The sequence below is a fragment of the Euprymna scolopes genome, chromosome 14 (genome assembly GCF_053919585.1).
Source record: "Euprymna scolopes isolate OS-2025 chromosome 14, ASM5391958v1, whole genome shotgun sequence".
Classification (NCBI taxonomy): Eukaryota; Metazoa; Mollusca; class Cephalopoda; order Sepiida; family Sepiolidae; genus Euprymna; species Euprymna scolopes.
Genome location: NC_136495.1, coordinates 111,011,952 through 111,028,765, shown reverse-complemented (window position 1 = coordinate 111,028,765; position 16,814 = coordinate 111,011,952). Strand labels below are relative to the sequence as shown.

At 32.9% G+C, this 16,814-nt stretch overlaps 1 protein-coding gene across 4 annotated transcripts in view; it reads left to right on the top strand.

Annotated features, from left to right (window-relative positions):
• LOC145293216 (nuclear factor NF-kappa-B p105 subunit-like) overlaps window positions 1–16,814 on the top strand; it is a 204,977-nt gene that overhangs the window by 39,972 nt on the left and 148,191 nt on the right. For all 4 annotated transcript variants that reach the window (XM_080139755.1, XM_080139757.1, XM_080139756.1 and 1 more), the window contains exon 2: window positions 11,176–11,380. In XM_080139755.1, the coding sequence (XP_079995881.1) occupies window positions 11,230–11,380 (151 nt within the window). In that variant the 5' untranslated portion in view covers window positions 11,176–11,229. The remainder of the gene's footprint in view (window positions 1–11,175; window positions 11,381–16,814) is intronic.

The following is a 16,814-nucleotide window of genomic DNA, read 5'->3' as shown; positions in this document are numbered from 1 at the left end:
CACTAGGGGAACAAGACGACTATAAATACTTGGGAATTCTGGAAGCGGACACCATCAGAGCAACAGAAATGAAAGAGAAAATTAGAAAGGAATACCTCAGGAGAACAAGAAAACTCATGGAAACGAAATTATATAGCAGAAACCTAATAAAAGGTTATTATTATTATTATTAGTTTTATTTAAGTTCTGTAAATATATAAAAAGAACGCACTCAGGCACTCAGAAAGACATATCTAAAGCCTTTGATAGGGTATGGCATAAAGGTTTACTTCATAAGATCGCTAGCTATGGTATAGCTGGAAAAGTCTTCTCAATTATTAAATCATTTCTTTCTGATAGGTTCATAAGAGTAGTAGTTGAGGGGCAAAAATCAGAAGCTCACAGTATTAATGCCGGTGTCCCTCAGGGATCCATCCTGGGCCCAACTCTTTTCCTGATCTACATTAATGATCTCCCAAATCATATCCTTACATCATTTGTAGACATTTATGCTGACGACACTACCATTTATGGTACCACATCTAAGACAGTAAACGACCAAATTCTCTCCAATTCTCTCTCCTCTGATCTTGAGCACGTAGTACAATGGGGAAAGGAGTGGCTGGTTACTTTTAATGCATCTAAAACCAAGCTTCTCTCTTTACATCATCAACATTCTAATCCACATTTGTCATCAATTGAAATGAATGGCTCTCGTCTTCAGGAGGCCTCAAGTTTTGACAAGCTTCTGGGCTTGACCATTACTCCTGATCTTAAATGGAACACGTATATCAAATCTGTTGCCAAGGCCGCTGGAAAAATGGTGGGATCTTTCTATCGATCCAGTAGATATCTCACTGCTGATGCTATTCTCTATCTATATAAGAGCCAGGTACGTCCAAGGATGGAATACTGTTGCCACATCTGGGCAGGAGCTGCTAGAAAGGACTTGTCCTGCCTTGATAGAGTTCAAAATAGACTTCGTAGCCTCGTAGGAGATGTCCTTTTCTCCTCCTTGCAACCTCTATCTCACAGAAGAAATGTTGCGAGTTTGTCTCTGATGTATCGTTATTTTCATGGAAAGTGTTCAACTGAGCTTCAATCTATGGTCCCCCCTCGCCAAACTTTCACAAGAAACACTCGTCTAGCTGTACACACTATCAATAATTTCCCCCACTCTTTATCTGTGCCTAAACCTAAACGTAGATTCCATGAACAAAGCTTCTTTCTTAGAACTGCACGCCTGTGGAATTGTCTTCCGTTTTCCTGCTTACCGGCTGACTACAATATGGTTGTGTTCAAGTCTAAAGTAAATAAGTTCTTGATGAGCCGTTCCATATAAGTTATTAAATTTACCAAATTTTCATTACTGATGATTACTATATTGACCAATTTCTACTGTACACTCTTTAACCCTTATCCTTGAGTGGCCTCTTGGCCTTGATAATGTGGTGATGCCTTTGTAAAAAAAAAAAAAAAGACACCCATTTATTTAAATATATTTTGTTTAAATACGTTCGTTTTATTACTTACATTAAAAAGTTTGCGTTTTTTTATCCTTAAGTTTTGTAGATATATATTTTTTTCTTTTAAATCTTTAAAATTTTTGTAAATATATTAAAAAAAAAAAAAGCTTGCGAACATTCGACCATGTTTACTATTTGTTGTGTTTACAAACAACCAACGGCAATGTCAAGGTCGAACAACCGGTGCCACTTGAAATGTTCGACAATCTACGGGGTATCTAATCTTTACTTGATCCCAAACTACGATGTGAAAACACGTGGTGGCGCGACACGTACATCATACTGACTTTTCTGTATTTTCTTTACTTTTAATTGCCGCAATAGGAGCCAATCTGAATAAGCACCCGGAATTTTTTTATTCCTATAGCTTATTGCATCTTTTCTGCCAGATTGATTTATCGTGGAGTCAAATCGAGGCAGATAGCCACAAATAGCTCGTTGTACTCACACGACACGCTGTTTCTATTTGTTACTTTATGGTTGTTTACTTTCAAACTTCCTGTTGCTATTTCTTGCAAATAGGTTGTGTGCTACGTATCCATTTTTTGTTTGGTTAGATCGAAGCACGACCTACGTAAAATAGCCTTACGATGCTCGTGACTCAAGTGACTCGTTGAGCCACACCTGACACGATTGTTGGGCGGGCCCTCAAGTATATTTGGGCTCGCGAAAATGATCACTATTTTCGCAAGCTATCAACTCGACGTGAGAACTAACTCCTATTTCCAGATAGTCTCCCCTCCCTTATTAAAGGCGATATTTCCGATAGTGTTTTGTAAAAAAAAAATAAATTAAATAAAATAAAATAAGTTGTACATATTTTTAATCGCATTCTAATCCCAAAATAAGTTTTTGGTTTGGTTCGGTTCAAATTCTGTAGAAAAAAAAAAAAAAAAAAAAGAACACACACACACGCACGCACGCACGCACGCACGCACGCACACACGCACACACACACACACAAAAAAAAAAAAAAAAAAAAATTCCAAGAAAGCCCTTTATGATTTTTTATTACTATTATATGTGGTGCTTGCAGTACTGCACTAGCAGTATCAGAATTTTTGTAGGAATTTTTGACACCCCTAACACGAAACTGCGAATACAATATAAAAATCTCGTAATTTCTCTGTTAAAAGTGGGTTATTTATTTTCTTTATGGATTATACTTCCAAAATAAACTATTACAGTTGTTTTAAAAGTAATAAAAATATTTTTATTTTTTTTTTAAAACAGTAATGAATTTTCCGAACTCAATATTTTTAAATTTTTAAATTTTAAAAATCTATCAAAATTTTTCTATTGATTCTATTTTTACGATATTTTCAGGGTCAATGTGAAATTTTATGTTCTTTCCAATAAACCGAATATAATATTTTAGACAAACGTTTTTTTTAAATTCACGCCCCCCCATTTTCACGCCCCCCATTTTCACGCCCCCCCCCATTTTGAAATGTCTATTAAAAAGTAAATAATTAATTTATGTTTAATAGGTTTATATATCACAAATTGAAGAGAAAAGGTCAATAAATAATATATTCAAATTTAAAACAAAAAAAAAAATCAGTTTTTTAGAAATTTACCTGTAAAGTCCGAAGTTTAAAACCTTATTTTATAAGAACACATTTTTTCTTTTTGTCTTTTTTTTTTTTTTTAATGAAACCTTGGTCCTTGCTCCTTTAATTGAAAAAAAAATTAGGGCTTGAATTACATTTTTCGAGGAGTTATAAGCTTAGAAAGATAGGGGGTCGAATAATTTACGCCTCTCATTTTGAAATGTCTATTAAAAAGTAAATAATTAATTTATGTTTAATAGGTTTATATATCACAAATTGAAGAGAAAAGGTCAATAAATAATATATTCAAATTTAAAACAAAAAAAAAAAATCAGTTTTTTAGAAATTTACCTGTAAAGTCCGAAGTTTAAAACCTTTTTAAAAAAAAAAAAACACATTGTTTTGTTTTGTTTTTTTTTTTAAATAAAACCTTGGTCCTTACTCCTTTAATTGAAAAAAAAAATTAGGGCTTGAATTACATTTTTCGAGGAGTTATAAGCTTGGAAAGATGGGGTGGAATTATTCACTATTTTCACGAAATTTCTGACACTGCTAGTACTGCACTAGTGTACTACTGCAGTCAGTTAGTGGACGTCTAAAAGTTTCTTTGCAACCACATCAATGTTGTTTTTCTCCTGTCGTTGTTTTAAACGAAAAATGTAAAGAAAAACAATATGATTTGAAAAGTGAAAACAAAATGTTAACGTAATCAAGTTCAAATTATTTAGCTTTTTTAAAAGTAAAGAAACCCCATATAAGCCATTTATTGTTATAAATTACAATGCGTTATTAATATAAAAAAAAGCAAAAATAAATTCTTGCGTTTTTTATTTACTACTGAAAACCATAACTTTAGTAAAGGTATTTTTTGTTTAAACAAAATAATACATTTCCACTAAGATTTAAATAAAAATAATTAGTTCATTATATTCTGCGATCATTATTTGATAAGTACTGAAAATTTCATTAAAATTGGTTAATTTCCTGATTTTATTTGGTGATTTTTTTTTTTTTTTTTTTTTTTTTTAAGTAAAGGGAGGGGTCAAAATGTTTATACATTTTGAGCATTGACATTCATTCAAGATTAAAAATGGCTGTTTTGTAAACTTACTAACAGCATGATTAGCGTCCTAAATTATGAGATGAAAAAATGAACGAATCTCTTAGTAAAAAAAAAAAAAACAGCGCCGGTTTTCGGGGGTGCTGAAAACGAATATCACAGTTAAATTTGTTTATGATATGAAAAAAATTACTAGATGGCCAGAAAGTGGGTGCTCATTTTACTTTAAATCTATATAGGAAAATGATCCCCCACTTTTTGAAAAAGTATTTTCTTCATATCATGAAAACTGAACTGCTTATCTGCCTCAAATTTAAATGTAATATTCGTTTTCAGCACCACCGAAAACCTTTAATAGTTGTTATTTTAAAATGTTTTGGTGAGTTGGAAAGAAACTTGACGCACCAAACATTGCTTTTCGTTCTTTTTTTTTTCTTTTTGAAGGGGGGGTATTCAATTACAGAACTTGTGTAGTTTAACAGGTGTTTCTGCAATTTAATTAACCGTTTTTCCGTAAGTAACGCGCCGACATTTACCGAGTTGGATACCGTTTAGAATTTTACAAAAATTCACAAAAATTTCACAAAAATTCTGTTTACATTGGGGAGGAGAGCAGGGGTGGTGCTGGTGCTGGTGCTGTGAAATTTAGAAGCATTTAAAGTGAATTCAACTGGCTTAAAATAATTTAGCAGGACCTTAGGTACCTCCAACGCGCGACACAGTTATTATCAATTTGGCCTTTTTTTTCTTCTTTTTTTTTTTTTTTTTTTTTTTTTTTTTTTGAAAGATTTGGCTTCAAATATTTATTATAGCCTGGCAACCCTGAAGACGACGCGCTATTGTAAAGAAGTACGACGCCATAACGACAATCATACAAATAACTATCTTGTTTGTTTACTAGGAAAAGAAATTTCGGGTTTGTGTTACTATACACATAGATTTGAAAAAGTTGTTAAAAAACAAATATATAACAAATAAATGTTACCAAAGGCAAGATAGTTGCTCTTCTATCTATCTGGAAAGGTTTTTAGTGCTTTTACTCACTTTAAAACGTGTAATGGGTTCGAAAATCATACAATGTTTATCGATATATTTTAAAAAGAAAAATGACGGCATGCTCGCTGTTGAACACGGTAAGTTTGTGAAAATGAGTTCAAACAAACAAATTATACAAAATACAATTAAAAACCCACCGAATATATGTCCGCCTATGTCACTGTAACATATATTGAGTGAGTTTATAACAGTATTTTGCATAATTTTTTTGTTTAAACTCGTTTTCCCAAACTTACCATGTTCAACAGCGAGCATGCCGCCATTTGCATTTTTCAAATACATTGCTAAACACTGTATGTTTTTCGAGCCAAATAAATGTTACATTAAATAAAAACACTAAAAAAAAATTATCCAGTTAGGTAGAAAAGTAACGTGTCTTGCCTTTGATAACATTTATTTGTTATATATTTGTTTTTTGACAACATTTTCAAATCTGTAAAGCAAACCCGAAAATTCTAAAAGTGCTTGTTAAGATAGTCGACAGATCGATTTTTTTTAAATATGTCGTTTTAAGCAAAAACAACAGTACTTCCTAATTGTCGTATCAAAAATAGTAATATATCCAAAAATTACAAAATTCATCCAGTAGAACAACTGTTATTTTTTTAATTTTGATAAAGTCCATCGCTATGGTCTTAAAAAAAGTCCGCCATTAAAGTTTCAAAAAGGGAGATAAGTATGTCCCTTGTATTCACACTCTTCAAGCTGTTCACATTCTAAGGAAAATAGACATCTCCTGTCTTTGCGATAATCATCTTGTTCGTTCCTTACATCAAGTGACTTGATGCCTTGTCGGGAGTGGTTTCCATTTAAAAAAAAACAAAAACAAACTAGTTAATATTATCCCCTCCGCCCCTCACGAAAACCCTGTCTCTAGAAACTTGAACAAAACCATAAAAAAAATGGGGCAAGATTTTAAACTCTTTTTGCACAAGTGCATAATCCTAAATACTTAAAAGATTGATGCAATTTAATGGCTATTGACAAATTCCTGTTGTGAATAAAGTTTCTGGCTTTTTAATGTTCAACATTTTGATTTTAAAGATATCGTTTCACGCAGCTGCTTTATGGAATTCAATGGTGCTAGGGAAAGTTTTCCAAATTGAAAACAATTGAATGGATAGAAAGAATTCATTCATTTCATATGAATCTGATGATTCTATTGTTGGTATTGGTTTCTCTGATATCTTAAAATTTTTTCTAGAAATGTGTCTGGTACTGACAGAAGGGACCACATGAAGGTTGTCAACATCCTTTATAAAAGTGTTTCTGTGGAACGAACTGGATTTGAACTTGGTACACTCAGCTTGTCAGTTCGTGTCATTAACCACTTAGCCTCCGTCGTCTCCTGATACAAGAATAAGAAATTCTAAGTTTGGTTGGTTGTTTTTGTTTTACAGCATATCAACCCTTTTCAGGTTATTTAATGCTGAATGCAGTTATTTTGAAGAAAAAGTTTTTAATAGAATATATTTTGGTACTCATGCAGAGAGTGATCCATGCTGAAATAATAACGTTATTATTTAAAAGGCCATTCTTAACATGGGGAGGGTGTTTTGTAACTATTCTGTACTTTAACCTTACAATTGAATAAAAAAAAAAACATATACAACTTTAATGTAACATTTGCCCTTAAGGTCGCACATTAAGGGGATCATCCATCACTCAGAGCCAATTTTTGACACTTTTTTGCAGCCATAAAATGTTTCAATCTTGGTCCTTTGTTTTCCTAGTTTTGCATATAAATTACAAAATGTGATATTTCCCCCAAACCTTTAACCTTGATGGAGGGGAAACTAAAACTTGTTTGTATGGTTTTAAATGATCTTAAATAACAGCAAGGGGGAGACTTGATTCCAAATATTTCTCATATGTTATTATCTCCCCTTTTTGGTTTTCATAAATAAAGTAAATTTCACAGTGTATAAAGATTATGTGATATTAGAGATATTCATAATCGTTCCCTATTTCCAAAAGAGGTCACTAAGAGGTCGAAAACATGATCATTATGGATAAACATAATTTTGCTGTTTAGCACATATTATAGAAATTAATTAAAAATATTTTTAAAGGAACATAGAAAAGGAACATCATTTTAAGGTGAACCAATGGGAGAATTGGATTAAACAAGAAAAAGGATATGCCTTCCAGGTACAATTCTCTTGTATATCAGGCTATTTTATTTGGCTGGGATTGTCTTATATAAGAATATTTCCTCCCAACAATATTTTGTAAGACTGTAAACCACAAGATTAATTAATCTGTGATTTAACTCATCTCATTGTTCTGAGGTATATATTAGTGATGGGACGATTCCTATATTGTTCCTGATTCCGATACAATTACCAATTCCATGCTAAATTCCCGATTCTGATACAGTTACCGATTCCGATTCTTTATAAATCTCTAATTATTTAGCTATAAGATTGTTATTTTCCCTGGTGTTCGCAGAAGCACTTGTTAAATATGCAGATATTTTCCTAAACATCAAAAATACAGTATGGTCTATCGATTTTAACTTTACTGATATTATAAAATCAATAAATGTTTATTATTTTATCATTATTACCAGCAATGGGAGATTTTACTTGAAACAAAATCAAATAAAAAAAATTAAAGGAATCGTTTTGGCATTGGAAAATAGACATCAATTTTTCCGATTAATCGTCCCAACATTAATATATGTATTTGTTTAATAAATGTTCCAGATTTACTTTTGAATAAAAAACATCAATTGTTTCTGCTCATTTCAAAAGTACATTTTCTTAGTAATTAATAAATTCCAGATATATTTCCAAAAAACTTACTCCGTGATTTTTTTAATCCAATAAAATGAAACTCGGAAAAAGTCAAAACCATTAATTTTACTGCATATGTTTTGTATGTTTGATTTTTTTTTTTTTTCATCTTCATTTGAAAACCTGACATATGGAAGAAAGATAAAAAAACTTTTTCTGTTGCCTGACAAGAGTCGGTTGGTTATTGTTATAATCAATTGGACCGAAACATGGTTTTAATTGTGTAGCGACATTAAAATACTGTTTATTTGAATATATATATACTCGCAGTTCAGCCTGGTTTTGCTCGGGCCCTATGTACTGTTCATAACTTTATGTGCATATATATATATATATATATATATATATATATATATATATATATATATATATATATTAAAAAGTTTGACTCATGTTCAGGTAACCTACATCTAAAATTTCAAGTGTTTAGACCCAAAATTGGTAGAGCAAAGGTCAACTCTTTCACCTCTTGGCAGCCAAATTTCGCCCAATAATTGATTAAAACGTTTGCATGTCTGAATGCCCTTTATGTAAAATTTCAAATGCTTAGACCCAAAAATTGGCTGAATAGTTTGCTAGAGACTGCAAAAGTCAAATCTTTCGAACTTTGACCCCTGGGCAGCCAAATTTTTGGCCAAATAGCGATTAAAAAGCTTGCCCTATGTCTGAATACACTTTATGTAAAATTTCAAATGTTTAAACCAAAAATTGGCTGAGTAATTTGATAGAGACTGCAGAGGTAAAATTTTTTTAACTTTGACCCCAATTTTGACCCCTTAACATTTATTGTTTTGGACTCAAATCAAATTAAAAAGTTTGATCCATGTCCAAGTAACCTACATCTAAAATTTCAAATGTTTAGACCCAAAAATTGATGGAGGAGTTTGTAAGAGCTTTCAAAGGTCAAATCATTGAAACTTTGACCCCTTGACAGCAAAATTTCTGTCCAAAAACTGATTTAAAAGATTTTCCCAAATCTCAATACCTCTTATGTCAAATCTCGAGTCTGTAGACTGAAAATTGACAGAGTAGTTTGGTAGGGATATGCACACACACACATACACAGACAGACAATTTCACTTTTATATATATATATGTGTGTGTGTGTGTGTGTGCGCGCATTTGTACATGTATATAAACACTACAAGAATACCTGTCCCAAGGTAGGTAAAATAAATTACCCAGACAAAACAGTTTTGCACTACTTTCATATTCCCTTACAAAAATTAAAATCAAAATAGAATTATACTAAACCTTGTGTTTAAAATCCTCGTTTGAATTTTGATCAAAATCTATTACATGATTTTAATTTTTGAAAATGTCTACAATTTAGGGGTTTCGCTGAACATGTCTTAAAAAGAAATTGAAATAAGGATAATTTTTATTAATTGGTATTTCACGACTATGAATCGAATAATGTAAATCTGAAATATTTAAATTTGCAAAAGGTAAGTTGTGTCCATATTATGATCCCTAAAAACCTAAAATATTCTAAAGTAACTGAAATGTATATGCATATTTATGTTTATTAACTGATGTTTGGTATCTATTGTTAAAATTTCAGAAAACGGAGGTATTTGAATTTTCACAAAGGGCTTCAACTCTCTTTTTACTACTTGTATAAATTAGATGAAACTAAATGTAGCCCATATTACAACCTCTTATGTTAGGTTCTTCGGAATCTTTTAATTTTATTTTCAAATGAGTTTTCGTTATAATACCTTTTACATTATATATCATTTTAATGAGCGTTTTTCACTATATCTAATTGTTTAAATTACAATCGTTTTAAAACAATTATGTCTTCTTTTCAGAATGTTGTATACAAGATGGGGGAAAAGCAAATTCGCACAATTTTCTTATTTCAATCAAGCTAGGCTGAAAAGCTGCTGAAACAGCTCATGATATCAACGAAGCCTTTGGTCCAGGAACCACTACTGAACACTCAGCACAATGGTGGTTCAAGAAATTTTGTGGCCGCGACAAGAGTCATGAAGATGATAAGCATAGTGGTTGGCCGTCAGATGTTGACACCGATCAATTAAGAGCCTTAGTTGAAACCAATCCAGGCACAACTGTTCAAGAACTTGCTTCTGAATTAGACATAACATATACAACGATTTCCAACCACTTGAGAGAGATTGGAAATGTAAAAAAACTTGATAAATGGGTGCCTTACGAATTGAACGAAAACCAAAAGAAACCCTTTTATGAAGTGTCATCTTCCCTTCTTTTAAGCAACGAGAACAACCCGTTTCTCGACCAGGTTATGACTTGCGATGAAAAGTGGGTTCAACCGGCAATGCTCAGCTCAGTGGTTAAACACCGATGAAGCTCCACGATACTTCCCAAAACCAGAGTTGCACCAAAAGAATGTCATGCTGACTGTTTGGTGGTCTGCGACCAGTTTCATCCATTAGTTTTTGAATGTAGTTGAAATCATTATGGCGAAAAAGTACTGTTAACAAATGGATGAAATGTATCAGAAACTTCAACAACAACACCCAGCATTAGTCAACAGAAAAAGCTCAATTCTCCTCCATGACAATGCCCTACTGCACGTTGCTAAACCGACTCTGCAGAAGTTGAATGAATTGGGCTATGAAACTCTGCCTCATCCGCCAGAGTCTCCAAACTTCTCACCTATCGACTACCACTTTTTCAAGCATCTCGACAACTTTCTGCATGAGAAATGCTTCAAAAACCTAAGCAATATCAAAAAACGCCTTCAGCAACTTCAACATCATCAGGATTTTACGTTACTGGCATAAATACATTTGTTTTGCTTTGGCAAAAGTGTGTTGATTCTGATGGTGCTTATTTCAATCAATAAATTTTTGTTTGAGCCGAGATATGTTCATCTGAATTTAAAAGTTAAAAGCCGCAAGAACTTGTCAAATTGATACCTGGTAGGTGTGTGCCAAAATTAATAATGATTCTGGTTTCAGAATGAGTCCTATACATCCAAATATATAAACATATGCACATATCTAATTTTATATGAATAGCTATATGGTATATCAGCTATAAGCTATATGGTATATCAGCTATATACAATATATATATATATATATATATATATATATATATATAATTGCAAAAAAATGTGCATGTGTTTAAACCCTTTCTTCTCAGTCCATTAACGTGATTACTTTGATCGTAAGACGCATATATATTTATCTTTAACTGTTTCTATTTTTCAGTAATCATACTCAAATTTTACCCCGATACCCCGAAGTGGAGACACTGTTAACATAATGGACGATTTGGGAAATGACTCTGACGCTTCTGTGGAATTATCATTTGAGAATGTAGATGCAGCAATTAAGTCATTAGGAAGTATATCCCCACGGACTGAAGACAGCCCAGATTTCCAGGTTAATGGTTCAGATGTGAATAGACTTAACAGTAAGAAAATATTTTCTTGTTTTTTGTTTATTAATCAGTATTTATGAATGGGAGAGAAATGAACCTTTTGTACTTAATACTTTTAAGTATGGTGGTTCATATGACTTAAAAGATCAGAGTGGTTCAAATAGTGAACAACTTGTGTGATCATGTTTAGTGTTGGGTTGTCTATATATATAACTTGATTGATAATATCTAATGCAGGGTATTTCAACTTTAATGATAATATTCAATGATGGATTGTTCAAATTGTGTATCACTTTACTTATCATATTTAATGCTGGGTGTTTCAAATAATCAATTACTTTAATGATAATATAAAATGTAAGGTGGTTCAAGTGATTTATCACTTTAATTATCATATTTAATGCCTGGTGGTTCAAGTAATGTATCACTTTAATGATCATATATAATGCAAGTTGATTCAAGTGATGTATCACTTTAATGATCATATGTAATGCAAGTTGGTTCAATTGATGCATCACTTTAATGATCAAATTTAATGTAAGTTGGTTCAAGTGATGCATCACTTTAATGATCATATTTAATGCAAGGTTGTTCAAGTGATGTATCACTTTAATGATCATATTTAATGCAAGTTGATTCAAGTGATGCATCACTTTAATTATCAAATTTAATGAAAGTTGATTCAATTGATGCATCACTTTAATGATCAAATTTAATGTAAGTTGGTTAAAGTGATGCATCACTTTAATAATCAAATATAATGCAAGGTGGTTCAAGTGATGTATCACTATAATCATATTTAATGCAAGGTGGTTCAAATGTTGCATCACTTTAATGAACGTATTTAATGTAAGTTGGTTCAAGTGATGTATCACTTTAATGATCAAATTTAATGCAAGGTGGTTCAAGTGATGCATCACTTTAATTATCATATTTAATGCAAGTTGATTCAAGTGATGTATCACTTTAATGATCGTATTTAATGCAAGGTGGTTCAAATGATGCATCACTTTAATTATAATTAATGCAAGGTGGTTCAAATGATGCATCACTTTAATTATAATATTTAATGCAAGGTGGTTCAAGGGATGTAACCAAAAGTATTCACTAATGCAGTTATGAATTACAATTGATCTAAAACGTTAACTAATGCAATTATAAATAACAATTGATCAAAAGTGTTAACTAATACAATTAGAAATTGAAATTAATCAAAAGAGTTTACTAATGTAATTATGAAATACAATTGATCAAAAACGTTAATTAATGCAATTATCAATTACAATTACTTAAAAGTGTTAACTAATGTAAATATTGATTATAATTATTCGAAAAATGTTAAACTCTCTACCATGCTAGAAAGTTACTTATGCCTGAAAGTATGGTGAACCTCTACAAGGCCACTATTCGCCTGTGTATCCCTCTGCCTGTTTTACAAGTATTTTAGTGATCAATGCTCCAACAAACTACAAGCTCTTGTGCCCCTTTATGTGAATACACCCAACAAACAGGAAAAGCAGCAAAATTCCACCCCTAGATAGTAGAGATCTGTAGATGTAAGAAAGCCTTCTACTCTAATAGTTTCCTTTTATCTAGAACTGCTAGACTTTGGAATTCCCTTCTGAGCTACTGCTCTCCACAACTGTACTAACATGCAGAAGTTCAAGTGTGATGTAAACAGACATCTTGTTGCTCAACTCCCTGCATAGTATTCTTGCAACTTATGTCCCTCATAGTAGCCCCCTACATCAAAATGGCACGGTGCCTTGTTTAGGGTGAAAATGTAATAAAAAACAAAAGCATACATGAATTACAATTGATCTGAAGTGTTAACAAATGCAATTATAAATTACAGTTAATCAAAAGAGGTTAATTTGATCAATTATGAATTACAATTGATCAGCAGGGTTAAATAATGCACTTGCGTTAGAATCAGAATAATTTGAATTTAGAATAATTTGAATTAGTGTGTTTCTACCATAAAACTTACCTTTTTTTAGTCCGATCCATTTGAAATAGTTTTTATTTCATTTCGTATTTATTTGAACAAAACATTAGAATGATTCGTGTTGAGTGGAGTAATTTACTTAATTGTTTTCAAATTGTTATATTTTTAAAATCAGCTTGTGTTTTTCTTGCCTGAATAGGACAGTTATTTTTATTGCTTACTATTGAATGATTATTTATTGTCCTGAAACGTACATTATTTTAAATTTATTCTTTTAAAAATAAATGTTCTGGACTGTATCTAGTATTATGGTTCTTTTGTGCTTCCATACAAAAATAAAGGTATAAAAACACCTGGACAATGCCATTTTTGGAGAGTTAGTTTTTAATAAATTTGAACATAGTAGCATAAAATGCATTTTGTGTTAGTTACAGAAGAATTTTCTTGAAAATACGATACGTGTGTTTGAGTGTAACATTTTATTGGAAGCAGTGTGCCATGAAAGAGCCAATCCTGTAAAGATGATAAACAGGTGGTTTGGCAACTCTGATTGCTAAAAATAGACTACACTGCTCAATCTCTATTTAAGATAAGTTGCAACTCTTGGCCTCTATTTAAGACTAGCCTGAGTGCCTGACATTGCCCAGATGTTTGGAGGTGTGTTGAGCAAAAAAAAAAAAAAAAAAAAAATGGTAGTACCTCGAAGGAAGAAAAGAATGTGAAAAAAAAAAGAGACGTCTTTGCCGTTGCGTCCATCGCCAAACCAAAAGTGGCGAAGGTTTAAATAAAGGCTAGTCAATCGAAAAGAGGGAATGAGTTTTGAAAATATCAGCAAAAAAAAAGCGACCCCTTCTTGTAGAGAAGTGGCCAGTTGAGAGTGAAGGAATTAATGTTTTTAGCCAATTTTTCGATACTTGTCATCAGAAGGGTTGAGCTTCAAAACGCTACCAATCTGGTGAAAATCCGTTGCCTCTGTCGAAAATTTTAGGCAGACATACACACAAACATACATACATGCGATCAGGTGAGATTTATATAATAGACTAGCGGATGTGTCTGCCGAGCCGAAAAAAAAATGGAAGAAAACCTGACATCTTACCACTACACTGTTATGCAACAGGAAGTGAAAAGCGTTCAAATTTAGCAATGACAATCAAGAAGTTTCCTTGCAGAAATGTTAAGTGAATGAGTTCACACAGGTGCAGAAATGAACATCTGGCTTAAGAATCACGCACTTAACTCTGGCTGTAGGCCAGTTTCTACCATATCTGTTTCCCCACGGTGTTGGGGAAAAACCAGCTCCCTCCTAAAAAGGGGAGTTCTAATAGTGTCCAAATGAATAGCAATTGTCTGATATGAAGGGCTTCCCCCACATTGATCAAAGCTAATTGCCTTCTGGACGTCCCAGCCATGAAGGCCAGGTTCTGCTGTTTGCTTTGATCAGTTTCACTTTTATACGAAAAATACAAACTAAAGTTGGGACGATTAATCGGAATTGAGAATCGGAAAAATCAGAGTTTTTTGATGTATCGGAATTAGTATCGGAATTGAAAAGTTTGAGCCTATTTTCCGATGCCAAAACCGATTCCTTAAATCATTATTTTTTTTTTTAATTTTTTAAGAAACACCTTCCATCGCTGATAGTAATAATAAAATAATAAATATTTATTGATTTAAACTTCCAGTATGACTAAAATTTGTAGACCACCCCCTCACAAGTGTGTTTTTGTGTTAGAGAAAATATATGCACATTTAAGATGTGTTTTTACGGTAATTGGGACAAAATAACACATTTATAGTTAAATATTTAGAGAATTTATAAACGATCAGAATCGGTAATTGAGTACAGAATCGGTAATTGTATCAGAATTAGAAAAAATATTGAAATCGTCCCATCACTAAGACAAACAAACACTTGGAAGGATGGGAAGGAGGCAATTTTTTAAAACTCGGTCAAAATAAAGATAGAGACGATATCCATTCACAAATTGTAGATATTATAATCTAGGAAGTATAAGGAAAGTTCTCCAAAATAGTAACTGACGTGAGAAGGCCGACGAAAAAAGCCTTTTATGGACATGCAAAAATGTGTGCACCCATTTTGCCTTTTATATAATAACTAGCGGGAGGTACCCGGCGTTGCCCGGGTGTTTGTAGGTGTGTGTGTTTTTGGGTAAATGAAAAGAAAAATCGTTAGTTGTTTTAAAAAGAAACGAAGCCTTGACGCGCAGTTGGAAAATAGTAATGTGTGAAAAAAAACAAGTGCCCGTTTTTGACGTGAACTTTGAGTGCAGGACAGTGTTTGATTTACCGTGAGTCTGTTGGCTTCTTTTTTTATATGAAAAAGCTTAATGCACATGCGGCGATCGTAAGCAATAGCTATTCAGCAGTTAACATTTTCTGCGGGACAGTTTTTAATGAGGTCAATAAACCGGTTTGTTTGTTTTTAACTATCTTTGGGGAAAACCAGCTCCCTGTTTATTAGGGAGGAGTGTCTCATCTCGAAATGAAAGCAACCGTCTGATATGACGAAGCCGACATCGATCAAACGTTACATAGCTTTCTAGAGACCACTGGCCGTGGGCCAGTAATTCGAATCGAGTTTCGCTTTTTTTTATACCGAAAAATGAATGCAACATGTGCTAATCCGAAAATGTCGAATAATTAACGTTTCAAAGTCGGGCAAATTAAATAGAGGCGACCACAGTTGTTAAGTCGTATATATTATCATTTAGATGTGATATAAAAAGTTTTAAAAATGAGCGACGACCTTGAGAATCGCCGGAAAAAAGCCTTTTGAAGATATACACAAAAAGCGAACATACATACATACACACATTTTCACTTTTATATATATAGAAGGAGGTGTGTGTTAGTGGGGGGTAGATCAAAACAAATATGATAAAATAAAACAAAAACAAAAAAAAAACAAAAACAAAAGGGTTTTGGTAGGTAGGTAGGATCGAACCAGAAGCCTTGAGGCAAAGGTGGAAAATAAAGTGTGAAAAAAAAACCTGACATGTTACCAGCCAGCCAGGGAGAGTAACATAATCGCATTTGAGTTTAAGGATTAAAAACTCAATTGACCGGTGCATGAATTTAATGAGGTCCAATATCACGCCTACATGGAATGAAATCCCGCACTTAACTTTTACTGTGAGGCAGTTTTTTGGGGTTTGTTTACCCAACTTTGGCTACGAAGTAGTTTTTCTGGTTTTGTTTCCCCAAGATGTTGTGGGTGGGGGTGGGGGGGCAAATGAATAGCAATTGTCTGATATAAGGGGTTTCGCCTTATCAATTGATCAAAGCTTTATTGCTTTCTGGACGTTCCCAGCCCTCGTGCCGGGAAAGTTGTGTATTTATTTGCTTCCTCACTGAGCAAATTAGGCATGAAGCCGTTTTTAATGTGGAGAGAAGGGAAGGTGAACCAGCTCCCCAAGGGAGGGGAGGGAAGTTGGTAGTGAGAGCCTCTTGGTATATAGGGTTGCCCCTACATGGACCAGAAACTCATTGCCACAA